We start from the raw sequence: 27,153 nt of genomic DNA, 5'->3' as shown, positions 1-27,153 counted from the left end.
CTTTTAATCTTTTACCACCTTTTTATTATTTTATTTTTACCCTTTTATATTTTAGCTTTGTCACACTTTTATCCTTTCGCTTTTTGACATTTGGGTGTTACATTTTTTACCTTGTCTAGTCAGAGCTGTAAATTATTTAATTTTTCATCTTTCTTACTATCTTTCCTTTTTATCTCATTCCTTATCTTCATTTTCTCTTTATTATTTTCCTTTTAACCTTTTTATTTTGTTCTCTTTTTAACCCTCCTTTATCTTTTCTATTTTTATCCACATCAACATCCCTTTAATTGCACATTAGTCTTCACCCTAATCCCTTTGCTCTTGTTATTTGTTTATTTTCATCCTTTACATTTTTACATCACAGTTTTTTTTTTTTTTTTTTACCCTGTTCCTCTTGAGACATTTTTGCTTATTGGTTTTAGTAGACTGATTTTTATATTTGTTTAGTAAACAAAGTTGATCAATAAAGGCCAGCAGGATGTGTGGTTTTAGGGAAGATGCTAGTAGGGGTCTTGCTCCAAAGAGGGGGACAGGTGTCCCCCGAGACCACCTCCTCAGGCTCTGTCAGCAGCTTTCTGGCGCTACCGTGAGATCTCTATCATCTGTAGCTCAGATCCTCTCAATCATCCCAACCCCGAGGGCTGATGGTGAGACTCACAGGCTAACATTTATCTCTGGATGCTGACAGGATGCCTGGTATCTGCCGCTCCCTGGGCTACCTGGAAGAACGGCTTTTCCCCCGTTACTTCCCTTCCTGTTCCATGACATCTGCCACCCAGCCACCAAGCACATATACGGTGAATCATCCCAGGGAGGAGGACCTAAGACCACCCAGTAGGGCATGGTTCAGCTGCCTCTGGGGGCACGTGGGTGAGAACAAGCCCCAATTGAGCACCGTGGAAGGGGCCAGGTATAGGGTGACCAGTATGGCCCTAGTTCTGCTCCAGGGCAACCTCACTATATCCAAACCAGGTTGAGCTCTCTTTTGTGTAGAGGATTGACCCCAGCATGTGGTCCTTATAAACATATTTGCTTTATTATAAGTAGGAGCTGACTAGAGCCAGCATTGTCCTCAAAGGGTCTTCAGTCATAATTCACCAGGCTGTGACTGGGCTGCCTCTCCCCAAGATGGCCCGACTTGAGCCCCCAAAAGCAGGGCTGTGTCCCTGAGAGGATCTGTCCTGAGTCTCTGGATACCCCTGAGGCCTTCCAGGAGGGACAGGCACACATGGAGCGGGCACAGCACTGGCAGCACAAGGAGGCCAGCAGCCTGGGTCTGTTCTCCTGCCCACGTGTGAGCTCAAAGGTGCAGAGAGCCCATGGGAGGCCCCCAGAGTTGCTTCTTGGGTTGAAACAGGTAAGGAGAAGGCAGTGCTATTCAGTTGGGGAATGGAGAGAAGATGGGGTGTGATTCCAGTCAGGGGGTGTGGCGGTGGTTGACAGCTCTCAGAAGGGCCACTGTAGAATGCGGCATGTGTACAAGCTCCCAGCACCTGCTGGGCTCTCGAGGTGTGGCCACAGCACCCACCCCAGCTGGGGTGACTTGTTGGAAAAGTTTTTGCCTGGGAACTGGGGTGGGAGAGGCAGATCCTCACTGAGGTTGCAATGGGCAGTCAAACCTCCTTAATTCCACTTAATATCCAGCGTGGTTCCTACTCAGACGTCAAGGAACTGGGGAGTGAGTGGGAGTGAGATGCAAAAACACAGCAGCTTCCGCCCGTGGCAGTGAGCAGCACTGCTGCACTCCAGCTGCTCTCTGAAAGCTTTCTACTGACTCTAAATGACTCCACCTACCTGCAGCCTCCATCTTCTGGGTAGAGGGGATAGAGGGGACTCTTCAGCCCAAATGGCCACCCCACCCCCAGGTTGGACAGTCCTTCCTGCAGGGGCTGCAGGCTCTTACCAGCACTGTGGTGACAATGAGTGATCTGTTTGTCAGAGAGTCGGTGACATTAGGACCTCGGCCTTTGGCAACCTCTGTGATGTTGAGCCCGTCGGCAGGACTCCACACTCCAACCTGGATGGACAGACAGACAGAAAACAGGGTGTCGAGTTCTTGGTCTACCCATCCTTCCTCCATATCGACAATGAGACCTTCATCTCATTCCCATTCATCATGAGCCTCATTGTCATGATCATCATCATCATCACCACTGCCACTGTGTTTCCAGTTAACCGCTCTGGACAACATCCCTGCTGCTCTCCCTCCTCTCCTGACGAGGGTCCCAAGGTGTTGAATCCCCGAATTCTGCCACCTCCCTTGATGGCAAGCCCATCACAGCTGAAGGGAAAAATACAGAGAGAGACAGCAAATGTGAAGGCAGCCACAAGGGTCTCAGGGCTGAGCAGCTGCCAATCAGGGGCTGGAGGGAATCAGGGGTCTATGGTCAGTTTCAGGTCCTGCCTTGGGACACAGTCTTTGTGGCTGTTTGGGGGTGGCAGCACAAGGAGGGAATGGACCTCACTGGGAAATGCTGCTGGGTTTGGAGGCGGTTTGCTTTGTGGTTTTACGTTTAAAACTGGCAGACACCCAGACTGAGGTGGAATAATCTCTCTCCCTACCTCGTCCTTGTGGATATTAGGCCTGAGGCTAGAGGTAGAGAAGGAAAGGTCAAGTTTAGAAATCATCCTAAAGCCCTGGGCCTCTTGAAGATCATTTTTGACCCAACTCTGGCCAGCTCTGCCTGATCTCAGCTCCTCTCACTCAAGGAAGGTTTCTGCATGCCCACTCTGTCCTTGGCCCAGTTGGGGGGTACTCAGGACACTTAATCAATTAAACAGAGAGGCTGAATGCAAACATCCCATTAAGAGAGCTGTGCAGAGCAGATAGCAGAGAGACATGTAATTATGCTTCGGTAATTCTGCCTTAATCCTCCCAAAGCCACCGGTTGGAGCTGGCTGGATCAGCTATGACCCGGCTTAGCAAACAGAAGTGGTAATACGAGAGGCAGAGTGGCTGTGTGTGGGAGCTCAGCATCCTCTCAGGGCAGGATCCCTGCCTACGTAGACCACCCAGGGCCATGAGGAGAGGAAACAGGCAGACGGCATCAAAGAGGCTCTTCTTTTAAGTGGGCTGAGCTCAGAGCCAAACTCAGCTTGAGCGTGCCTAGCAGAGCACCTGGGTGCAGGAGGTGCTCGGCAAACATCTGTTCAGAGGCCACATGAAGAGCACAAACCTTCACTCCAGCAAGCATCTACTGAGCTCCGACTGCATGCCCTGTTAGATTCCAGGTGCTATGGGGATGTGAGGCCAGTTAGGACTGAGGAGGACCCAGCCTGTGGAGGCTCTGTGCTCACAATCTGGGTGGCTGTGACCCGGGGCTTCTGGTGAGTGCCTCTGGCAGGCTAACCTCTGCCCAGGGATAATAGAGCTTTTCTTGAGTATTAGCTATGGCCAATTTGAACCAGCTGCCTGGAGGGCTGTTTGGAGAAGATTGTTGCAGGTGGGCTCAGATGGAAAGAGTACTCGAATGACGGATTATTGATGCCTTTTATGGCACGGGGCGGGAAGTAGTGGCATACGTGCCACCTAATTGCCCTCCCTAGAATTTTAGGTTATCCCTAGAGATGGGTAGCTGAGAGAGCAAAAGTGGGACAGCTACTTGAGTGAATACTGCATTCACTCTAGCACTGCCAGAGGAGGAAGTGTGCTCTCCATCACTGCAGGAGCTTAAATAGAAGCTGGACGATCTCTTGATGAGAACTCACAGAGTCTGTGTAGGGTTAAGCAAACTGGCCCCGATGATCTTAGGAGAGGAGGCCATAACCCCTGTTATTAAGGGACTGATACTATATATGGCGTGAAATAATTACAGAGTAATAGGGAGGCTTCCCCAGCCACCTCCTCCCCTGCACAGTGGCTCCCATGAGTCGCTGGGAAAGTCGGGAGAGACTGGAATAACTGTGGCCACAGGTACAAGGAGGACAGCATTGAGCTAGGCAGAGCCAGGCCTTTGCCTGAGGGACAGAGGTCACATCTTGCAACCAGGGCAATTGTGTGGGCAATAGCCTGGAGGTACAGGAGGGAGGGAGCGTGATGGAGCCATGGGGTATGTTTCAGGGAGATGTGGAAACGAGGCCCAGAGAGGCCACTTGGTGCATTTCTTGGAGAGCTGAAGTTTAATGACTTGGCACTAGGGAGCCATGGGCAGTTTTAGAGCAGGGCAGAGCTGTGCTTGGGGAAGCCTCATCTGTGTGTATACTCCGGATGGCTGGAGGGCTCAAGAACCAGAGCGGCATGTTAAAATAATCCACATAAAAGGCTTGAACCTGGGCACTGCCAGGGTGGAGAGGACAGAAATCAGTCTTGAGGCCCAGAGGCATCTGAAGTGGCCCCTCCACTCTGCTGGCTTCTGCTCCCTACATTTCATAGACAACAACTTGCAGGGTTGTGGAGGTTCCCTTGTGGCTCCCAGGAACCCACTTGCTGGGGAGAGAGTGTGGCTGAGCCCCCGGACGCCAGGTCCCAAGGGATGCTGTGAATTGAGGGCTCATATTAAATCTCCCTTCTTGGCCCAGTAGCCTGACATTGACAGAATATGCTGAAGGTTCCCAGGGACTGGGATTGGCCTTATTAAAACATCTCTATGTTAGCCAGATGGGAGGCCCCAGCCCCAGGCAGGCCCACTTTCCTGGTCCAAACTCTCTGGAATCGCAGAGGCCTTAGAAGCCCAGAGCGAAGGAACTCAGAATCCATGTGCTTCAACTTCTTTCCAAGGGTAAGAATCACCTTCAGTCTCCCAGACAAGCAACGGCTCTATCTTTGCTTAAATGTCTCCAGTGACAGTGAGCTCACTACTCAAAGGGGAGACACTCTCTGGTTAGAAAGGTTTTATGTTTTTTGTATTCTTAAATTTTTACCCAAGAACATGTCGGTCCTTCTGCTCCATGACAGCCCTGCAGGGGCTCAGAGACAGTCCATCCACCCCATGGGCCTTGGTCATGCTTCCCAGGTTAGGCATCCCTGGCGATCCTTACGCACAGAGTGACACTGTGGGTGTCTGCCACAGCCAGGCCACTGGCTTCTGTACCCTCCAGTCCAACCAGGCCTTCCTGTTCTCTGACGGGTCCTCAAGAGCTACAGGCTACACTGGACTGAGTCAATCCCTGAGGGGCAGCTGGACTCTGTCTTGCCCCTTGCCCCTGGGCCTCTGCCTGAGGTCTGCCCTAGGAGATTTAAGAAGCCCCTGCTCCTCCGCCTGCCCTCCCTCTCCTGAGACCACGCACCTTCTCCAGGCCATCCTCTTTCAGGCTGATGATGTCCAGATCAAAATCCGTCCGCAAGCCACTAGTTTTGTTGAAAACAATTCGTCCAGTTAATCCTTCCCATTGAGCCTGCGGAGGGGAGAGGGCAGAGCGGCAATTCCTTGGGCTCATAAATCATCATTCGGTACAACTGTACAATGCTTCATTTTAATTACTCCTTGCACTGATACTGTTCCCCCAAGACCATGATTAATTAATAATCACCTCCATCATTGCTCGGGCTGCGGTGCGAGCCAGCGATTTCCATAAATTCTATTATGCTCTTTAGCCAGCTTTACATTTGCACCTTCTCGTGTACAACATCGATCTTGGATGCGCTCAAATGAGTCCCTGCCCTGAAGTCATGGGAAGGGGGAGCCCATGTCAGATCCTGGGAGACAGGCAGGGAAGCAGGCGGGCAGAGGTGGGGCAGGCAAGGCCTGCCAAGAAGCAGAAAAGCCAAAGGGCCAAGCTGGCCTTGGCTGTAGAACCAGATGTTTGGCGTAGCCCCTTGAAAGGCAGGGGAGACTGAAATCACCCCCCACCCCCGCCTCCCAACTCCAGTCCCATGTGTGTTGTGGTTAAGAACTGCGGGGTCTGAATGCTGGGTCCAACCACAATTAGCCATGTGACCTTGGGTATTTCATTTTACCCCTCTGCCCCAGTTTCCTCATCTGTAAAATGGAACTAATCATTGCATCCATCTTACCAATGCTGTAAGAGTGAAATGAGATAAGCCATATAAAATACTGAGAATGGTCCCTGGCACAAGATGAACCCTGAATACATGGTAGCTTTTTTGTTATTTTTGTATCGTCATTAGCATCATTAACACAGAGACAGGCAGGCAGAGGTTGGGGCAGACCTAAAGTGGGAAAAGCTCCATCTTCTACATCAGGGGTTGGCATACTATGGCTGGAGGGTCAGCCTGGCCCCTGGCTGATTCTGTAAATGGTTTATTAGCTCACAGCCATGCCCCCGTGTTTACATACTGCTTTTGTGCTGCAACTGTGGAGTTGACTAGTTGCAGCAGAGACTGTGTGGCCTGCAAAACCTAAACTATTTTCTATGTGCCCCTTTACAGAGAAAGCTTGCTGACTTGATTCTAGATAGCATCTTTCCTGCGGGCCGAGAACATTGAGTCTACAAGGTCCTTTCACATTGTTCACGCCTTGTAACCTCCACAGCAGCCTGGGAGGCGGCCACGCAAGGATCATGGTTCCCACTTTACAGACGACGAAACAGACCTCAGGGGGGGGTCATGGGTTGTCCAAGCTCACAGAGTAGAACAAGAGGCAAAGCCAAACTAGAACCTGGGATCCCAGGGCCCCACACCTCAGTCTGGACCTGTTTCCCTCCTCCAAGAACTTAGGATGGCAGCTGGTGCACAGTTAAATACCCGAGCCTTCTGTGTCAGTGGCAAGAACAAGGCCCACACATCCTGGAGTCCTTGGGAACAAATGTGGGCTTGGGAGCAAGAGGAGGGGAGAAAATCTGGGAGCTCACACAGCCAGACTGGGCCAGAGAGAGGGTGGGCGAGGGAGGGAGGATATCCGGAGAAGAGGCACGGGGCAATGGAAGGAGGTCTGAGTAGTGGGAGCCTGGCTCCCAGTCCTTGCTTTGCCGCATTGTGTTCCTAACCACTCCGAGCCTTGCTCCCTTGCAGATTCTGAATGGGGCTCCACAGCCTCTCCCTGCGGAATGCCCCCAGCACCCATGCATACACTCACAGTTCAACCCACAAGGTCGTGGGTCCACAGTTCCCTGGAGTTTTATTGACAAATCCCAAATGAAAATCCTTAGACATCTCCAAGCACATGGGCAGCTCTAAGACACTTTTACAGGTAAATGGGTAGGTGGGTAAATGTGCATAAAAAATCAGGCAGTGGGGCCATGCTTTGGAGGAGAGGAGGCTATAAAACCAAAGTGGTTAGAAAGTGGGCTCTGCACAAACAAAGCAACCACTCTGAGCTTCAGGAAGAGAGAAATTACCTACTTCACAGGTATGAAAAGGCATATAGAGTGCTGGGCACAGTGCCTGCATACACGATCACAAGGACGTGACAGAGGTTATTATTTCTCCTTCGTGCCTTCCCTCTGTTCAGCTCCCTTAGATTAGGGCTGGCCTCTGGCTGGGAAGGGAGGACCAGTCACTTGGGCCCTGGCCCAAGGCTCCAGTAGAAAGCTGGTCACAGAGGGCTATTATCCTTCCCCACATGAGCTCATTCAGTTCTCACTGTGACCCTGCCAGCTGGGCATCAGCATTGCCCCCATGTTCCAGATGTGGACACTGAGGCTCAAAGAGGGACTAAATGATGCAGGTCTCAAGTATTGGGTGGGACAAGACAGATTTGCTGCAGTAGCAGCACTGAAAGGCCTGGGGTCGAGGCACCCAAGGTGGAGTCGGGGAAGCTTACATGGCGCCTAGGGAGCTGGGGACCAAGGGGTCGGGAACAGAGATTAAAAGATGCATCAGAGAAGGTAAAAGCCACTGTTTATGACTTCACAGGGAAGCTCAGCTTCCCTCAGGCTGGCTCCCCAGTCCCTCCGTCTTCTCTCCTCTGTGGGCCCCACGCCCTCGGGCTATCTCTTGGCACCCAGGGGAAATCACAGCAGGTGCCTTCAAACCTGCACTGTGAGGAAAGCCTTCCTGCCTGTCAGCTGCAGAGGCATTAAATGCCAGCAGGTGCACGGCCTGTCTGTGGGCGGGTGGGCAGGGCAGGCCAGGGAGTGCAGACAGCTCCTCCCCGTGACATTTCCTGCGCTGCTCGCCCCCTCTAGCCACCGCTCAGGACTTGCTAAATGAAAGATGCTTCACATGCTCTGAACTCCGGCCTGGTATTTTCCAGCTCCGCTCAGAAATGCCAAGTCTTTAAAATGATTTACTGTCATGCAATCAGATGGGGAGACGGGCAAGTTGGAAATGGTATGAGGGAGGACTGTGCTGGGCTCAGGCAGGCATCTGAGCTTTGGTTGTGGCCAGCTGTGGAACCACAGGCACCACGGGGCTACTCTGGGCCTTGGCCACGTCCATGGACCTAAAATGGAGATAGGATAAATGTTTCTGAAAGAGTTCTGTAAGGGAATGTGAGCAGTGAGGGTCACTCATTGGGCCTGGGAAGGAGAACAGAGCTCCTTTTTCTATGGCGGGCAGTGGTGAATCTGCTCCCCTCAGAGACTCACAGCTGAGCCTCAAAATTTCCAAGGGTTGAGAGGTGAAGTGTGAACAGGGTGGGTGTCCCTGAAACAATGTGGCCTGGAGATCTGGTAGTGGAACCCCATTAGCAAACAGGAAGGCACAGTGATAACAGTAGCGATAGCGGACGTTAACGGTGACGGCAGCCAACCTGTTCAGCACCTGCTATGAGCCAGGTGCTGTCCCTAGTGTGACACACGTGCTGAAACTCACTAATCCTCAGAACAACCCGATGATAAGGTGCTATTGTTATGTCCACTGGATGGAGGAGGACACTGAGGCACAGAAAGCTTCAGTAGCTTGTCCGAGGTCATGCAGTTAAAAAGTGGTGAAGCTGGCCGGGCGCGGTGGCTCAAGCCTGTAATCCCAGCACTTTGGGAGGCCGAGACGGGCGGATCACGAGGTCAGGAGATCGAGACCATCCTGGCTAACACGGTGAAACCCTGTCTCTACTAAAAAATACAAAAACTAGCCGGGCGAGGTGGCGGGCGCCTGTAGTCCCAGCTACTCGGGAGGCTGAGGCAGGAGAATGGCGTAAACCCGGGAGGCGGAGCTTGCAGTGAGCTGAGATCTGGCCACTGTACTCCAGCCTGGACGACAGAGCCAGACTCCGTCTCAAAAAAAAAAAAAAAAAAAAAAAAAAAAAAAAAAAAAAAAAAAGTGGTGAAGCTTCCAAGTCACTTTTGTCTGGCTCCTAAGGCTCCCAAATTTCCCGATTGAGCCAGAGGAGCAATAGGACCAAGTTGCGGCCTGGGACACTGAGACCCTCACAGTGGCCTCACACACGGCTGCTCAGCAGGAGGCCTGCTGAGGAAGGGGGTGCAGGGGGCTGAAAGTCAGGTCTCAGAGTTCCCTGAGAGCAAGCCAATGATTGCCCAGCCAGGGCCCTGCTCAGGGCATTGGACAGTGGGATGTCCTGTGCAGTTTTGAGGGATGAGAAGCTGGATGAGAAGGGATCATCAGGCCCTCCTATACCAAAACATCTGGGACTGGAGTCCCTTCTAGGGGTGAAGGAACTATAGCCAGGCACTGAATTGATCTCTTACAATAACTGTGAGGTGGAGTTTGCCAGGTGTGGAAACTGACTCAGAGATGTCCCGTAACTTGTCTGAAGCCACACAGCTGCGAGGAGGTAGAGATGAGATCCAAAGGCACATGTGTGGTGCCCCAAAGCCTGTATCTTATCCACACTGATTGTTCTACTGTGTGAGAGGAGCTGTACTTGGTCTCATCTGGAAGCAGCAATGGTGAACTTGGGACGTCAGGGGAAGCTGCCCTCCCTCAACCCCCTTCCAAGGTGGGGAGTTTCTCTGCTGTTTGCTCTCGTAGAGCTATCTTCCTTTACATATGGGATTCTCTCCATTAGTGCTGTGACCTGATGAATGCCTCCCTCTCTAGGCTCTGCGTGTGCACAGGCGAGTGAGTCTGTTTTAGCCCTGTTGGACCCCCAGGGCGTAGCTGGGAGCCTAGAACCCAGTTGCCAGTGACAAAGTGCGATTGAATAAATGAGTGTGCTCCTAAGAAGGCAGCCAGCTTCACTTCTGGCCCACTGTGATTGTTACAGAGAGCTCATCTATCCTTTCCATCCGGAGTCCTTTCAGAAGGCTTCCCCCACTGCCCTTGGTGTTACCTTGGACATGGTCACTCCCTCTGGCCCAGGATAACTCTGCCTAGATCTCGTTGTCCCGAACTTTGTCTATCATCTGCTGGGATTTGACTCTGGCCAGGTCCTGGGTTAGGTGCTTTGCACATAGTTTTTCACTGTCTTCCCAACACCGCCTGGAGGCAGGCACTCACTATACCATACTGAAGATCAAAGAGTTAATCATCTCACCCAAAGTCACGCAGCTAGTTGTCATGGAGCCAGGATGCAAGTTCCGGCCTTAATGTTCCCCATCCATAAAATGAGGACAATAAGCCCTGCCACCCAAAGCTTACGAGGACAGGGGCAGATGGAGAAGCCTTTGAAATAAAAGTAGGCACTGTGTGTTCCAAGGTCTTGGCAGCAGGACAGGTTCCATGTTCTCTGGTTTCTCTAGAATCAGCTCCATTGATGGGGTTTTCCACAAGAGAGCTGGTGCCAGCAGAGGTGCGTCCCAGTGAGGGTGCTGGCTGGGAAGTTGGTCAGTGGGCCCATGATGTGAAGATGAGTTTGTGGGGCTGATTATTATGTATTGACCCTCCTCCTGCACTAAGCACTTTCCAAGCAATGTCTAACTTCATCTGACATGCCCATGAGGTAGGTTACGCTTCATATACCCATTTCACAGATGAGGTGACTGAGGCTCAGCAAGGCTCTCCAGCTTGCCCAAGGTCATACAGCCAGGAAGCAAACACCCACATCTGTTGTACTTTCGAGCCCATGCTGTATCCTGCTGGCACTGCTGACCACCTGCTGCCCAAGATGTATGCCCCTCAATCATACCATAAGCTTGGTCCTATGGAGCCCATTTTCACATGGGAAACTGAGGCTCAGAGACATGAGGCAACTTGCCTGAGGTCACAGGAATGAGAATCAGTCCTACCTGACTCCCAGACCACTCTGCTGCTCTGCAGGGCCCACAGCCCCGGGGAGACAACCCTGGCGGGGGCTGCGGGGCACTTACCTCCTTGATGAAGTTCATGAAGCGGCCGCCAAAGCGCCAGGCCTTGTGCCGATGGCACTGTAGGGAGTTCACGGTCATCTGTGGCGCCCGCTGGTAGCACACGGACACGATGTGGACAGCGTCGTACAGTAAGGCTGCATCAGTCTGCAGGGAAGGGCCTGCCTGAGAGTGGCTCCCAAGGTCCTCTAGTCCTCAGCCCACCCTGTCCTGTCTCCCTTCTCCTCCCCTGCCACAGGGACATGATGTCCTGGTAAGCAAACAGGCCTGGAGGCCCTGGAGGTGACTCTGTCCACGCCTCTGAGGAGTGGCCAGGCTTGGTTGACTCTGCTGCTCTGCAGACACCCTGAGCACCACCCTCTGCAGCTCAGACCTTCTGCCCACCCATTCCACCCCACCTCTGACACCTAGGCCCTGACCACACCTTCTTCTTTCTGCCTCCTCGGCCTTCACACCTGTGTGTCACAGCCTGAGGTCCTCTGTGACCAGCATCTCTGGGCCTTATTCCTGTTCTCTGTGACCTTTTGCTTACATGTCTGGATCCCCATCAGATGGGGTCCCTTGGGGAGGGACTGTCTGTTTCACGTTTGTGTCCCCAGTCCCTAGCCTGGGGTCTGGCTGACACATGGAAGGTCTCAAGAAGAGAAGTGGTGGAGGGAAGAAAGAAAGAAGAGGAAGGAGAGAAGAAGAGAAGGCAGGCAGGTGGGGAGCCCCTGGAATTCGCCCCGCCCAGCCGCCGTACCATCATCACTCCGTCCAGCAGGCCAGACTCGGCCCGGGGAGCTGCCTGCAGTCGCTCCATGGACCACTTCTCCACAATGGCCGAGACGTGTGGGTTGTCCACGTTGAGAATCCGGAATCCCGTCAGGTTCACGCCTGAGTAGCGGTAGGGCTCCAGGTCTAAAGCATAGAGATCCTGGATAGAGAGAGGTTTGTGTAAATCAAGGCATGCACACTACTGAGAACTCAGCCCCACCTCCTACCCACCCCGTAATCAGGGTCGCCCCAGGGCCTGAGGTCACAGCTCCCTGCAGAGCCCTGCAGGAGGGGTGCAGGATCTCGGGGTAGTCACAGGAGCGCCCATAGGACCACTGCACCTGGAGTCTGACTCAGAATTTGGGCAACTGACCCCCCCATGATAACCAGGGGATCTCAGCCTGTTTCTTCATCCACAAATGGGGTTCACTACCCTTTCTAGGACCCAGTGAAATAGTTCACATAAAATACCCAGCCTCACATGCAGAGGAAGCTTAATGATGCTGCTTCCTTTCAAAAGGTGAGACCTACTAGTTCTGGGCATCTTGTCACACAGAGGGAGGCTGAAGGGAGCATTTTACCCCCTAGAAGAGGATATTTAAAAACAGTCTTTTCTGCCTAGGACTCAAAAAGCATGGCCCTCTTCTCTCCTGCTTTTCCCCCGATCCCAGCCAGGACCTCCCCATCCCCTGCCTCCTAGGAGCAGCCGAGCAGCGGTCAGCCTATCTGTTGTGGGCCAGGCAGGCCCTGCCAAGGGTCCAGGAGAATAGGGTCTCAATACAGATGAGGCTGGCTCTAGCCCCGCCCTGTAGCTCTGGCTCTGGGGGCAGGGTAGGCTGGTGAAGGAAGGAGGCAGAGAGGGGAAACGGGTGGAGGGAGAAGCCAGGTGTCCCTAAGCTGGGAGAGATGGTGGCAGAGGAGGTTGCGGGTGGGAGTGAGGAACAAAGCTGAGCTCTGTCCTGTTGAAAACCACCCCAAACCTGGAAATCAGGCAGAAGGAGAGCAGCGTGCTTTTCCAACATGACAACGAAACATGGTTTACCAGGCCTACCAGGACTACTTCATTCTTCTGGAGAAGGCACCTGGGTTTGACCCCATTGCCAGCTACTCATTAAAAGCTTAGACTCTGGGTTAATTTGCATAATTTTGTCACATAGAGGAGATACTCCCCAAGGTTGTGGTTTTAGTGCCTTACAGGACATTAATCCTTTTTCTATCCAACCTAGAAGTCTTAGTCTGTGCTCCCCCTAACCCCACCTATAAATACCCAATTCCTCAAACGCTCCCTGAGTCAGCTTTTCCATCCTACTGGTTCTCTCGTTAGTGAGTTGAATCCATCTCTGACACATGTTCCTTCTATATTTGCATGAGACTCATGGTTTGGATTTTTTGAAATATATACTTGCACAGTCTAGATTGGCCCTATCCCACTAGTGGAGAAACTGAGTCTTGAGGTCACTGTCTGAGCTCCTCCTCATCTATTGTCTGTACTCTCCCACACTCTCCCCTCACTAAGCTGCCCTCCTTCTGGCCCCCAGCCTGTTTTCTCCCCTGGGCCCCCCACTTAGTCACTCTATCTGGTGCTGGGAGGGAGAGGCTGGGGACACACTTGGGCTGTGCTTGACTCTCTGTGACTGCCACCGTCATGGGGAGCATCCAGCCCCATCGCAACCGCAGCTTTGGTGAAATCAACAATGATTCATGAAAAGATGATGACTGATAAAACCTAGAGCCCTTTCACGCTGGACTGGCGTCCTCTGGTCTCTGAGCAATCTTTCTAATGGGTGTTAAACTTCTCCTGTTCCTCCTGCACCCCCAAAGTGGCCTCCTTCTGGAATGCACTGTGTTGGTTTCCTGTTCAATGATTTGGGGAGTAGGGAAGGGGTTTGGAGCAGACTTAAGCCCAGGCAAGAAAGTCTGGTCCCAAGCTTGCCCAAACAAATACAGCCTTGACTCCAGGTCTGGGACTGGGAAGGGGCTAGGTGACAGCAGGAGGGAGGGGCTTCAGCAGATGGGGGCTTCCCTCTGAGATGGCCAGAGGGTGTCTCTGTGACCCCAGTGTCAATAAGGAGTGGGGGGTGGCAGTGCTCAGCCCTGCACATGGACTCCATGGCTTCATCTTCACAGTCCTCCTGGGAGGAAGGCATTGAATAGCACTCTATTCTATTTTTATAGATGAGAAAAGAGAGTCAGAGAGGTGAGGTGACTTACCTAAGGTCACACAGCTCATACAAGTCAGAGTTGAATTTGTACCTAGGTCTGTTTCAATGGTGTGCTGCCACTGGCTCACACTGGCTAGTGAGAGCTGAATGTTAGCATTTCTTCCTAACTCTGCCTTCAGCGACATTACATGGCTAGCTTGGTATTGGCCATGGTAGGAGTATTTGTACCATGGAAATTTGCAAGCATTACGAATCAGGATTTCTGTGTTATGTCTTTTTCTCCCTTTCGGAGAGCTAGCTGTCAAACATTGACTGATGCATCATTGATCGTCTTACTCCAAACCCTCTGTGTTCTACGTCGCCGGTGGGTGTCCAGGACGAGATGTGCATCAGAATTGTCTTTGGGGATTTTATTTTTGTGGAGTATGAACCACACCTAGATACTCTGCTGCACAGTCTGTGGTGGAGCCTGGGGAGTCTGTGTTTTGAGAAGCCACAAATCTAAGTGATACTCGTGACTGAGAAACACACACAGATGGGTCTGGGTTTAGATCAGGATGCCTCCCGAATCAGAGAAAGGCGGCAAGGAGGGGAGAGAATAAACATCCCAGGAGAGGTCTCCCTCCCTCGGCTCCTCCAGGGTGGCTCCCTGAGGCAGCCAGACACGGGCCAGACCACCTGGCCTCCAGTTTCACCCTCTCTCCTCACCTCAGTTGCCTCATCTGCAAAATGGGGTTGATAACGTCACCTACCACATAGAGTTGTCATGGAAAAGAAGTGAGTTTGTAGATGTCTTTAGAACATGTCTGGGACATATTAAACATCACGTATGTGTTTGACACATGTTTATGTTCTGCCTCGTCTGGCAGCAGGTTGTGACAGCTACTGGGTATAGCCCCTAGGGCAGACATAGGTTGGGGTCTTCCTACCTTACTCCTCTTGGCAATATCAGAACAGTCACAGTCAGTTCACATCTACTGAGCACCTACAAATCTCAGAACGGTAGGCATTGTTCAAAGTACCTCATTTGTATTAACTCATTTGATTTACATAGGCACTCTACTAGGAGGGTATTATTTTATATTTATAATATTTTATATTTATAATATTTATAATAATTATTATTATTACTCCACTCTACTAGGAGGGAAAGAATTGAACCACACAGATATTAGGCCTTTTGCTCAAGTTTCTGTATCTGGGGAGTGAGAGTCAACAGCAAGCTACCCAGCTCCAGAGCCCTCCCTCTACCCTGTGATGACGCATCTCCTCCTACCCAGAGGCTCTGACCGCCCGGCCCCCAACTCATGCCCACTGCCAGGGCAGTCACCTCCAGGCAGGGACTAGAGGGATCTTTCTAAAGTATAAATCCAAGCCTGTCATTTCCACACTTCAAATACTTCCACGACTCCTTGTAGTCTTTTCAGAATACAGTACAAATTCCTTAGTACAGTTTTCCAAAGCTCTCCACCCCTCCAGCCTCACTTTCCTTCCTACCCTCTCTCATTTTTTTGTCCCAGGAACACCCAACTGCATTAGCCTCCCTTTCCCAGTCTCGCCGAACCCTGTCCCCTTCGTCCTGCTTCTCATTCCTCTCTCCAGCACCTTCGTATGCCTTCTATTTCCTGGCAAGAATGTCTGTCTTCTTCACCTCCCTTGGGTAAGCTATTCTCCAAGAATCAGTTCAAGCGTCACCTCTTCCAGGAAGCCTCTCCTGATTGCTCCTGTACACATGCACAACAGAGTGGGTCAGAGGCGATTCTGCTCTTATCCTGAGACTTCTGGGCTTTCACACCACTGGTAACAACTGCTTGTGTCTGGGTCTGTCTCCCCTATGAGCTGTGGGCTGAATATTCCTTTTCCTCAAAGTGGAAAGAAGGGTCAGCCAACTGACTGGCTCCTGGGGCACTTAAACATCACCGGGAAGAGCCTGGAAAGTAGCCACAAGTGTTTCACATCCTCCTCTCCGGGGGAGCTTCAAGGAATGGCAGATGAAAATACTAGGTTAGTGCAAAAGTCATTGTGGCTTTTATTATTATTTTTAATGGCACCAACCCAATATCTTCCCCATGATGTAACTGTTATTGCCGGGAAGTGGCATTAATTGTGATTGTTTATCTATTAATTTATTATAATTCTTTTTTCATCTCCAGGCTTTTACCTACACATGACATGTAGCAGGGGCTCAGCTGGGGCTGATTAATTTGGGGTTATCTACAGACTGGAAGTTGAGGAGAGGGTGGGTAAACTGCCTCGGGTGGAGGATGAGATCTTCTCCAAACTGCCTTTCAACCAGGAGGGTCTGGGGAGCTGGAAGGATTTCGTTTTGGACAGTGGTGTTATGCAAGTTTGGGACCAGGGCTGACCTACTGCGGCCATGGAAGAGAAGCTGAGCTCTGCCTACAGGGGGCGCCCTCCTCACCTCTCCTCGCATGGCGTTCAGCCTCTTCTCCAATTCAGTGTTGACCTGATATCTGAGGCTTGAAAGATGCCAAAGCTTTAGACTGCCCAGGGCCTCCATGACTTGGTTCACCCTCATCTAGGTAACCAAAGGCCAACCTGACTCAGTGTGAAGGGCAGCATCTCTGGCCTTGGTGGGGGCTTGGGTGCTGGTGGCAACAGCCCTTCTGGTCTCCAGAGGCAGCATTTGGTCTGTTGAGACTGACACAGAGGCTGTAGCTGATCACAGCCCAGGAGGGGGCAGGTTGGGGTGGCAGTGCCTGGGATCACCTTCCTCCCTGTCATCCCTGAGCCTGGGCTTAGCCGCAAAGTGTTGTAGGGCCCGAGGCACAGAGTGCCCCCATCCCCGTGACATGAGGACAATGACAATGGGGAGCTGGTGAAGAGGCTGTTTTGTCCAGCTCTAGTTTTTTTTTGGTTGTTGTTCAGACTGCCCAGGGCCAAGACCCCAAGTGCTGTACACTGTGAACTGTGTGCAACCTTGCTGCTTGGCAAAAAGTTGCGTTCTCGATGCCAAATGTTGACACACTGAATTCAGTATCGACGAGGGACCTTTTAGAAACATTCAGCATAACATAATAGACTAATTCATTAGCACCCCATGGGTCTGAATGGGTAGGAGCTGAAGCTTGGAAAACATCGCCTTAAGGAATGACAGATGAAAATATCTTCCCCATGATATAACTGTTATTGCTGGGAAGTGGCATTAATTGTGATTGCTTATCTATTAATTTATTATAATTCTTTTTTCACCTCCAGGCTTTTACCTACACATGACATGTACCAGGGGCTCAGCTGGGGCTGATTAATGCGAGGTTATCTGGGAATGGCTCAAAGCTGGTTGGAACAGATAATGGCAGCTGGGGTAATTAAAATGTCTTCTGCATGGAAGAAGCAAATTTGGATAATTTTTTAGAGGCGAAGAGTTGGTGATGCGGGTTTCCTAAAGGGAAGGAGATAAATGCCAGATGCCGCTGTGCTCCCAAATAAGCCACAACTGACCAATGGGCACAAAGAGGGAGGATCACGAGGTAGAGGTATCAGCAACAGGGCTGGAAGAGGATCCTGAAGACCGGAAGCAGGATATGACTGAGGGAGAAGACCAGGGGGACACAGCTGGTGCTCTGACCGATGGGGTTCTGCTGGGAGATACTCTGGTAGACCCCGCCCCATACTCCACTGCAGAATTGTGTGTATTGCAAGGGCTGTGCCTCCCCGGAAGGGTCCATTCTTTCTGACCCTCAGATTGTGTGGGGAGGAAGGACAGTAAGCTGGAACAGCCACGGACAGAACCGGGAGTCAGGAGCCAAGGCCTCTTGTCACTGATCTGCTATGAAACTTCGGGGAGTGCCTGATGCCAGGTTTCCCCACCAGTCAATGAGGAGTGCAAACTGCCCTGCTGCTGGCCTCAGATGCGTAAAGAGGAAAATCAGAGGGCTTTCTTCTTGCTTTCTTTTTTAACGTGACAGAGTCTGGCTCTGTTCCCCAGGCTGGAGTGCAGCGGTGCAATCATAGCTCACGGCAGCCTCTAACTCCTGGGCTCAGGCAATCCTCCTGCTTCAGCCTGCCTTCCAAGTAGCTGGGACTACAGGTCTGCCCAACTATGCCTGGCTAATATTTTTATTTTTGTAGAGATAGGGTCTCACTATGTTGCCTAGGCTGATCTTATACTGGCCTCAAGCGATCCCCTTGCCTTGGCCTCCCAAAGAGTTGGGATTACTGGTGTGAGCCACAATGTCCAGTCCTAAAATCAGAGGGGTTTGGAACTGGTGAAGCATGGGCACTGCTGGGATTTCAGGAGGCTCCGTTTCCCCATTGACCTCAATTACCATGCCTGAACCAACATGGCCAGGCATTGTGTGGAATCTGAGCCGGCCAGAGGAGGCCAGGGAACACTCGTTGTGGACTTTCAGCATGGTAGGTTTCAGCAGAGGGCTTTGGAGCTGGACAGCTTCCTGCTGCGAAAAAATCCTTGCTCTGCCCCTTTCTTGCGGAGTGACTTCGAGTCTCAGTTTCCACGTTTCTATAAAACTGGGAGAGTCTATCTCCCTTGGAAAGTTGTTCTGAATTTTGGATGGGATGGGGTACGTTGAGCACACAGCAAGCAAGAGCAGGAGTTATTTATTTAACACTTACACAGTAGTAAGTGCCAAGCATTGTTCTAAGCATTTTATGATGTCAATGCACTCTGCATAACAATCCTCTGAGGTAGTAATATTACTGTCACCATTGTATAGATGAGAAAATGAGGCACAGAGAGGTTAAGTAACTTGCCCAAGGGAGTGGAAGAGTCTCAATTCTAACTCAGGTCAACTGGCATCAGAGTGGTTTTAACTGACTGCTCTGATGTGTTGACAATTTCACTGATTACTTTCCACATTGCATTACAGTCATCCATCCATCAATCTGTCCGTCCGTCCATCCATCCAGACATTAATGAGCACCTACCATGTGCCAGGTTCTATTAGGGCGCTGGGAACAGAGAGGTTAACTGGGCACAGTTCTTGATTCTTATACACATGAAGGAAGCCACCAGCTTGTGAGCTTTGTGTGTCCATCTATGGACATCCCTCCCACCCAAGTGCCTAGTGCAGTGCCCAGGACCTTGGAGAGCATTTGTATATGGCTGCTGGATAAATGAATCAATGAATGATTAAGAAAATGAAGAAAAATGGACACTGGCCGGGGCTAGTCTCAGTTCCCTAGAGACTTTAGCACACCACAGCTGCCCTGGGTACATCATATCCCAATTGTCCACCCATTCCTCCTTTGCCTCTTCTCACCATCTCTTTCTCTGATTATCACCCACTTTCCCGGGTCCAGTTGTGGATTGGCTGAGTATCAGTCAGTGTGTCTCAATGGGGCACCATAGGCATCTGGGGCTGGACAACTCATCTCCAGAATCCTGCCCATCATGGAATGTCCAGCATCCCTGATCCCCACTCACTAATTTCCAGTCTTGGTGGCAAATAGATGACTGGCCTCCACATAGCTAAATGCTCCCAGCGTGGGGGTTGTGTCACCAGCAAGATTGCAGAAACCACCCTTGGGACAGATGACTACTTCTTGGCCAGTCAACTGAGGTCTGCCTGTGGGAAGACAGAAAGAATGCTCTCTAAGGTCCTGGGCACTGAGCTAGGCACTTGGGTGGGAGGGGTGTACAGAGATGGATCCAACACGGAATACAAGATAGGGCCACCAAGCAGAAAGCCTTGGGGCATTGGGAGGTTCCGGTAGAATTGGGTGTGGTCAGAGCAGGAAAAAAATCTACCTATCTCCTTCACCCACCCTGAGTACTGCCCTTGCCACCCACTCTGCACGCACAGGGCCTGTGATTAAACCCCGTCTGGGCCTTGCTCCCAGTCCCAGCTGTAAATATCCTATTAAAAGCATCTCTGCCTGGCTCAAGCCTCATTCCGAGGCCAGAGCGGGTGGGTCCTTGAGCTGGCCAAATGGCAGGGCCTGAAGCTTTGGCCCCTCAGCCCTGCAGCCTGGCTGACCTTCCAGGACAAGACTCTGGGGAAGGCACCATCCCAGTGACCCCAGTACCCTGGCCATTAATGCCATTGGCCACTGGGTTCAAGATCGAAGGCCTTAGAGAGAGGATCCTAGTGTCCCCGGGTCCAGGAGTTGTTCTTAGCACCCAAGGATCTCAGGATGGGATAGGGAGGGCTGCCATGAGTGGAGAGAAAGTTGTGGACCCCTGGAATGTGCCCCACCCACCTTCCCAGTCTTGCTCCTCTGCGCTGCTCCCAGCTCTGGACAGAGGTAGAGTTTCAGGGGTCTGGTAGCCTCATGCTAAGCCTCCATTGACTTTCCAGGAGACAGCATGGCAAGAAGCAGCCAGTTTAGGTGGTCGGAAATCCAGAAGGGATTCAGGGGAGTTGACTTCACCCTGCCTGATCTCAGTCGCCAGCTTCCAGGATCCCTTTCTCCCAGTATGGCTCCTGGCAGGTCCCCAGGTCTGAGCCCTGGATCAGGAGAATCTCAGGGTGGCCCCTGAGCTCTGCTGTGGACACAGGGTGCAGAGGGAGGGGCTGTAGGGAGCATAAGTGCTTAATAACCAGCTCTCTGGGGGAGGGGCCCTTATTTGTAGCATTTGCTCACTTCCATTGTGTGAGCGCGTGTAAGCTCTCCCATCATAGTGATTTCAAGCTACCACCATGACACAGGCTTAGGAGGAGATAATGCAATTGGCTCTCACCCGCTGGATCAAGCCAGCTCCTGCATACCACGAAGAGCTAACTTGCCTCTTGGCCTTCGCTTATGCTGTTCCTTCTGCATACAATGCCCTTCCTCTTTCTCCCTTGGTGAACTCCTATGGACCATTTGAAGCCTAGTTCAAGATCTGCTTTTCTGTAAGACTGCGTCAAACTTCCCACCTTCCACCAGACCTTCGGAACCTAGGGGCTCCTAAGTTAGGGGAAGCTAGCTGGGTGCTGGATAAATGAATGAATATGGTTAGAGGTCTGCAGGGCTGCAGTGGCTGGGCTGACACATACTGCAGGTTTTTTGAAAAGCGACAGGGCAGTCAGTGAGGCTGTCACTCGCCCCAGATCTGGGATGGGTGGACTAGTCTGCCCGGGGCCCCAGCAGGGTCTGAGGGTGTCTATCTGCAAGGCAGGATGGCTCAGGGTGGGTGCCCTTTTGGCACAGGAATCTCTTTATTCTGCTGATCTCAGGCCACAGCTAATTATCCTAATGGGTTTAAATGGCCCTAAATGTTCTCAGAGTTTGGACAGGACCCATCTGGAGCCTGTAGGTGGGCTGGGCTAGCTGACAGTGAGTGGGCAGACTTCAGTATGAATGTGGACGGAATCCAAAGTGACAATTCCCGTGAAGCCCGAGACATGCGTGGGGAAGTGTGGGTTAGGAACCGAGCGTCATGATAATCATAGTAATGAATACTTCCAGAACTCCGCATGTACCAGGCAATGCGTGTTACCTTATTAACTCATTTGGTGCTCACAGTAATCCCAGGAGGCAGAAGCCCATTTTGCAGAGGAAGAAACTGAGGCAGGGAGGTTAAGTGACTTAGCCAAGGAATCACCAGTGGTGAGCAGAGGAGCTGGTGTTCACATTCACTCCAGAATCCATGTCCTTAATTATAACATGATGCTGCCTCTCAAAAGTGGGCAGGTCACAAAGACATACTTGTGCCCTTACCTGGGGCCACCCCTACAGCCTGAGGAAGCAAGTCCAGCTTGGGTCTCCTCTAGCTGCAGCAATTGTCTTCAGTGGGCTGGCCCAGGCTAAGCCACAATGACCTTGATCCAAGAGAGTCCCACCCCTTTCCTGTGCCAGGACCCAGAGGTACATTACCAGAGTGGTGAAGATGAAGTGGTAGTACTCAGTCATCATGCCCATGGCCATGGCCTACGGAAAAGCAGAGTGTTAGTGATCAGCAGGGAACCCCTGAGCAGCTCTCCCCCAATCCCCACCCAGGGCTGAGAATGGGACTGGCAGTGGGTTGGGGAAGGCTGGCTGCTTGGAGTGGGGTGTCCTCTGAGACCACCTCTGAACAGTGACAATGACTGCCTGGCAGACAGCAGTTGATTTCACACTGGAGTGTGCTGTAAAGTCACCTGGGACAGATTAAAATGCAGATTTTTGGGTCACATTCTTCAAAGATTCCAAATTCTGCAGGGCCCGTGGGGTCTAGCTGCCTCTTTTGAGTAAGCGTCTCTCGGCCTGCCACACTTAAGAGAAATGCTGATGGCATCAGTCCGAGGCTGCCTTCTTAAGTGCCCTGGACTCCACTCAGCTGAGCTCCCTGTCCTGTATCCAGAGGCAGTACGTTTCCCGCCAACCTCGCTAACCCCCTGGCCCAGTCAGGCCTGAGCTGGGAGGTCTGTCTTCAGCCTCCCCAAGAAGGGCTGAGACATCCCTGCTCCCCTAATCCTGGCTGACCACAAAGCAGGCCACGTGGCCACTGTGGAATTCTTACTGTCCGCCATCATGAAGTCTACGTATTTTATTAGAAGTCTATAATCTATTATACTAATGACTATAATGCATTTTCTACAGAGTTCCTCAGAATGCTGGGCCCACAGAGGGCTCTGGGGGAAAATGTCACCGGGTCAAGTACACTTTGCAAATGCTGCCCATTCCCTCCCACCTTTGAAGAGTCACAGCCCACCTCAGCACGTTAAAGGCTCAGGGAAGTCCTGCAAGAAGCAGATTGGCTTAACTTCGTTTAAATCTGACTTTGGCTGAGCACAGAATCTTCACTTCTAATTCCAAAAGTTTTAAAATCAGACAGACCTGGGAGTCCCTTCTGGCTTCCTGCCTGGATGACCTTGGGTCCATTACTTTCCCCTTGAGCCTCAGTTTCCTTACCTATAAATTGGGCAAGAGAATTGTCCCTGTTTCCCAGTGTGGTGGTAAATGACGAGCTACATGGACCCAGCAGAGAGCAGCTGCTCAGTAAACCAAAGCCGTGATTGTCACCATTCCTCTGTTACACATGCTGTGGAGGGGGAGGAGAGGCACTGGGCACAGCTGACCGGGAGGCTGAGGGTTATGGGCTTTCTGGGGAGTGTATGTTTCCTCGACAGCAGCTTGAAAGATGCCCAACGCCAGGTGTCAACTGTCTGCTGGGTGTCAGAAGAAACTCCTGATGTTTTCCTCCTTGCACTGAAGCCTCCATAATAGTATGAGACGGGGATTATGAACCCCATCTACAGAGGAGGGGAATGACTCCTGGGCCGCTTGCTCCAGGGCACACAACGTGAAAGGGCAGAAGCAGAACTCAAACCCTCAAATGAGCCTTTTAAGTGTGGCATAAAGGAGCTTCCTTTGCGGGGAGCTGGGGATAGAGGCTGCCATTCAGGCCCGACACCCTGATGGGGCCCAACTGGAGGATGGGACTTGAGCCCCTCAAGGCCTTGAGAATGCCCTGGTTCAGCATGTCTCCTCCTGCACCCCTTAAATCACCTGGACCCTGAGGGTCATGTGTCAAAGCCCCACAGAATGCCACCTCCAATCACCAGAAATGCTTTTGGGGATGACATAATTGCCTTTTATAAAAAGCACCAGCTCAAATCAGTGTTTTTGGTTTCAGCTGTGGCACCCTTGGAGGGGGTGGTAGGCGATTTCACTGTTTATTTTCTTAGGTGACTGGCGGAGCTTGGCTCTCATCCCCAGCAGGCCATGCTGAGCTGTGTTTGGGAACGAAGGCCCATCCGCGACTGAGAGCCATTCTCCTCCCCCTCTTTTGCTGCAGAGCTGAGCAGATGGTACGAGAGCCTCGATAAACCTTCCAGTAATAGGAGAGTAACACCAAGTGCCGTGGGCTACGGGGAATTAGTCACTGGAGGAGGCAGTGAGGCATTCTGGGGGCTGTTCCTGAGAATCTGAGGCCTCTCTGCTTCCTGGAGTGCTCTGCTCCTGTGTGGCTATGGGCACCTCCCGGCAGCCTCTGCCTCCAACCAGCGCTGAGGTGGGATGGAAACTCGCGTCTACTCAGCACTCTCCCTGTGTCAGGCCTGGCTGGGCGGATCATCCATCCTCACGCCAACTCACACAGTAAAGACTGCAGTGTCCGTTTTGCTGCTTGTGAAAATGAGGCTCAGAGAGGCAAAGTGACCACCCAAAGTCACATAGCAGGAAAGTGGCAGAGCTAGGAGTCAAACTTAGATCTGGCAGCATCACACCCGAATTTGGGAAGGGGAGGTGGGAGAAGTGGCCAGCAGCTCCCAATCATCCCTCCCGCTGGCCAGCACTCACACACCTGCTTGAGGATCTGGGCTGCCATAGTGTGGCTGCAGTCGAAGATAATGCGGAATTCCCGGCCTCGTTTCATCTCCTTGAGCAAGGGGCGCGAGTCGTCAGAGTCGACGGGGAGCTGACGGATCTTCAGGCGGATGTTGTATCTCGATGGGGCCATGATGAGCTCCTGCAGTCGGATGAGCCCTGAGGCGCCATGGAGCACAAAAGACACATGTGTACCGCATGTATCCACAGCTCCAGGCATCCACTCAGACTTGTGTGCACACACATGCCCATGGCCACAGGTCTACAGACACACACAGATACGTGGCCCACAGAGACTTGTGCACGTGCATGGACAACACTGGGTATGTGTGTGCACATACAAACACATGGCTACATGCCTGTGCATGTTGATGTGGGCAGGAATACACTTGGGCTTATCAACACATGTGTATATGTAGATTAAGGCCTGTGCACACACTGGTGCATGTACACACATATGTAGATTCAAAGGTCGGCACAGATAGCAAATTCCCACTGACCACACCCCTCTGCTCCTCTCTAACTTAGAATGGCTGTAAAGCCTTCAGGGTCTAAATCAGAGTTCACCCTTCTTCTTCTGTACCCACTCCCAACATCGTGAGACATGGGACATGGGACATGATTTCCCTCAACGTCTCCAGCGAGCTGCTTCCAGGATATGGGCACAAAAGGCAGCTCCAGCCTCAGTGGTACTAACCTGCGCCAACCACTAGACTGGGTAAGGCCAGGAGGTATTTGCGTCTCCCTCCTCGTCCCCACTAAGGGCAGGCTGCCTTGCTAAACCTTACCCACTTTTTCAGGTTCAGTGCAACCACCTCCTCCGTGAAGCCTTCCTCTTTTGCTCTGTCCAGAAAAGATCACCCTCTCCTCCAACTCAGTGGCCTCCTCCCTCAGCACTGGCCTCCTCTGGCACCAGTTCATTCTGCCACCAGTGCCTTGATATCTGGGGCTGGGTTCCCACCACCTCCAGCACAGGGCCTGGCACTCAGGTGGTACTCAACAAAAGTTTCCATAATTGGATTGACTTACTGTTTCATTTTTTTTTCCTCCCACACTGAAAAATCTATCCTCTACCTTGGTTGGCATTTTTGTAAAACCACTTAATCTGGGGACTTCTAGGGAAGACTAAATGTCACTTCCTGGAGACAAATGGCTTGCTTAGCTCTAATTAAGTTCGTTTCTGTCCCTATTTCAAGGTCCATTTTTGCTGACTTCTTTCTGCATAGCCTGGGAGCAAGCCTGCTTGCTACTCTCTATATGCTTCCCGCCCCCTCCTCCCCTCCAAAGAAGAAGCTGAGCCAGCACAGGGCCAGGTCCCAAGCGGGCCATCCCTTCTTGCCTGCTTGGCCCCTAGTCATCCCCAGGACTCAGTGTCCGGTCCTGGCCGCATAGTTCACACAGTATGTTCCACCTCTGCCCCCTACCGCCCCCTCTCCGGCCACTAATGGCACTTCGATTTTCCTTTGGGGTAAATCTCCTCCCTGACGCTTACTTTCTGTGACTCAGGAGGGGTCCATCGCCAGCTCTAGGGGCAAAGCATGTGGCCCCAGCCTGGGAGTAGGTATTGACTCAGAGATAGGTGCAATACCGTCGACTCCCAGAAACTGTGTTAGAGCAACTGGCACAAAAAGAGGGTAAGAAACACTCTCTTTTTCACTCAACTCCAAATAGGGAAGTTGTAAGTCTGGGGTCCCTACGTAGACCTTGAGAAGGATTCCAATAGGACAGATGTCAGAGAGAATAAGCAGCAAAGAAATCCTAACGATCTTCACTTCAGCCTCTGGATCAAATGGTGCCTGAAGCTAAAATTAGCTCCAAACTTTCCAGTAAAGGAAACCAAATTGCTCCCCCACCCCAACTGTTTTTTGCTTAAGCCAGTTTGCACTGGATTAAAGTTTGCAATCCACTGTTACTCTATCTGGAGAGTCCCCCCGACCCCACTCAGATAGCCTTCTCCAAAAGCCTTCCAGCAGAGAGTCCCAGTTTCCAAAACAATCTCTGGTACACACCCCCGAGTCTGTTCTGCAATGATTCCCATTCCTGAGGGCTGGACATCAGGAAAGCAATCTGATTGGTGTCCATCATCTCACTTTGCTTCGGGGACAGAAATACATGCCTGTAACCTAAGCCTCCTAAAGTACTTCCACACAAGCTTTGCCATGACTGGGCATCAGGACCCCCCAGCCCACTGAAGACTCAAACCCATGCGCTGGAGTTGGGAGATGGCTCTGGAGTCCCGGAGTGGTCTGGGTCAAACAGGTGCCCTGTGCTTCCTAATACCAGACTTGTTGGGGAAGAAGAAGAGGCTATCAGTTGACCTTCATATAGAAGGAGGAGGCCACAAGCTAGCTATCCCCAGACACACACACAGGCTATCCCCCTCCCAATGTATCCCAGAAATTCTTGATTAGGCTGAATGATGCTTCCCTTTCACACCTGTTACCCCGTGAGGTCCAGGGTGCACAGTTTGCTCCTCCCTGTTTGGTTTTGAGGCTTATGTGCAGCATCAGCAGGCATGTGGGCTTTGGGGACCCAGGCTATGAGGACTGGGACAGGCTGGATGCTGGAGCAGAGGCCACCAGGGCCTTCTTGTCAGCCAAGCACATCGCTCCGTGTAATGCATGGTGACCCACATTCTCCAGCAGCAAATGTCAGCCCTCCTTCCCATCAGTGTATTCCCAAAGGAGACCAGAGCCTCCTCTCAGCCCACCCCAACAGAGGACTAGGCTCTCTTTGTTTGCCTGAGATGAGCTTTCCTTCCTGGCTGCTCCCCTAATCAATCTCTCTTAAAATATCTGCAGTGAATCATGGTTGTTGGAATCATGCTTTTCACTCACAAAGCGCTTCTGCATTCATTACCCTATTTAACCATCTCTCAGTCCTAGAAGGCATACAGAACAAGGATTTTCATTCCAATGTTACAGATAAAAATCCTGAGGGCCATAGAGGTTAAGTGACCCCACAGAGGTTAAGTGAT

General features: G+C 51.6%; 1 protein-coding gene across 1 annotated transcript in view; it reads right to left on the bottom strand.

The window, feature by feature from the left end:
- GRIK3 (glutamate ionotropic receptor kainate type subunit 3) overlaps positions 1 to 27,153 on the bottom strand; it is a 239,172-nt gene that overhangs the window by 52,643 nt on the left and 159,376 nt on the right. Inside the window, exons 4-9 of the mRNA XM_001111351.5 lie at positions 24,154 to 24,335; positions 21,744 to 21,797; positions 11,786 to 11,959; positions 11,047 to 11,190; positions 5,227 to 5,334; positions 1,904 to 2,017 (exon numbers count right to left, since the gene is read on the bottom strand). Of these exons, the coding sequence (XP_001111351.4) occupies positions 1,904 to 2,017; positions 5,227 to 5,334; positions 11,047 to 11,190; positions 11,786 to 11,959; positions 21,744 to 21,797; positions 24,154 to 24,335 (776 nt within the window). The remainder of the gene's footprint in view (positions 1 to 1,903; positions 2,018 to 5,226; positions 5,335 to 11,046; positions 11,191 to 11,785; positions 11,960 to 21,743; positions 21,798 to 24,153; positions 24,336 to 27,153) is intronic.

This window comes from Macaca mulatta, chromosome 1 (assembly GCF_049350105.2).
Source record: "Macaca mulatta isolate MMU2019108-1 chromosome 1, T2T-MMU8v2.0, whole genome shotgun sequence".
Classification (NCBI taxonomy): Eukaryota; Metazoa; Chordata; class Mammalia; order Primates; family Cercopithecidae; genus Macaca; species Macaca mulatta.
Note: the sequence above shows the minus strand (reverse complement) of the source record. Positions and strands in the feature narration are given on the sequence as shown.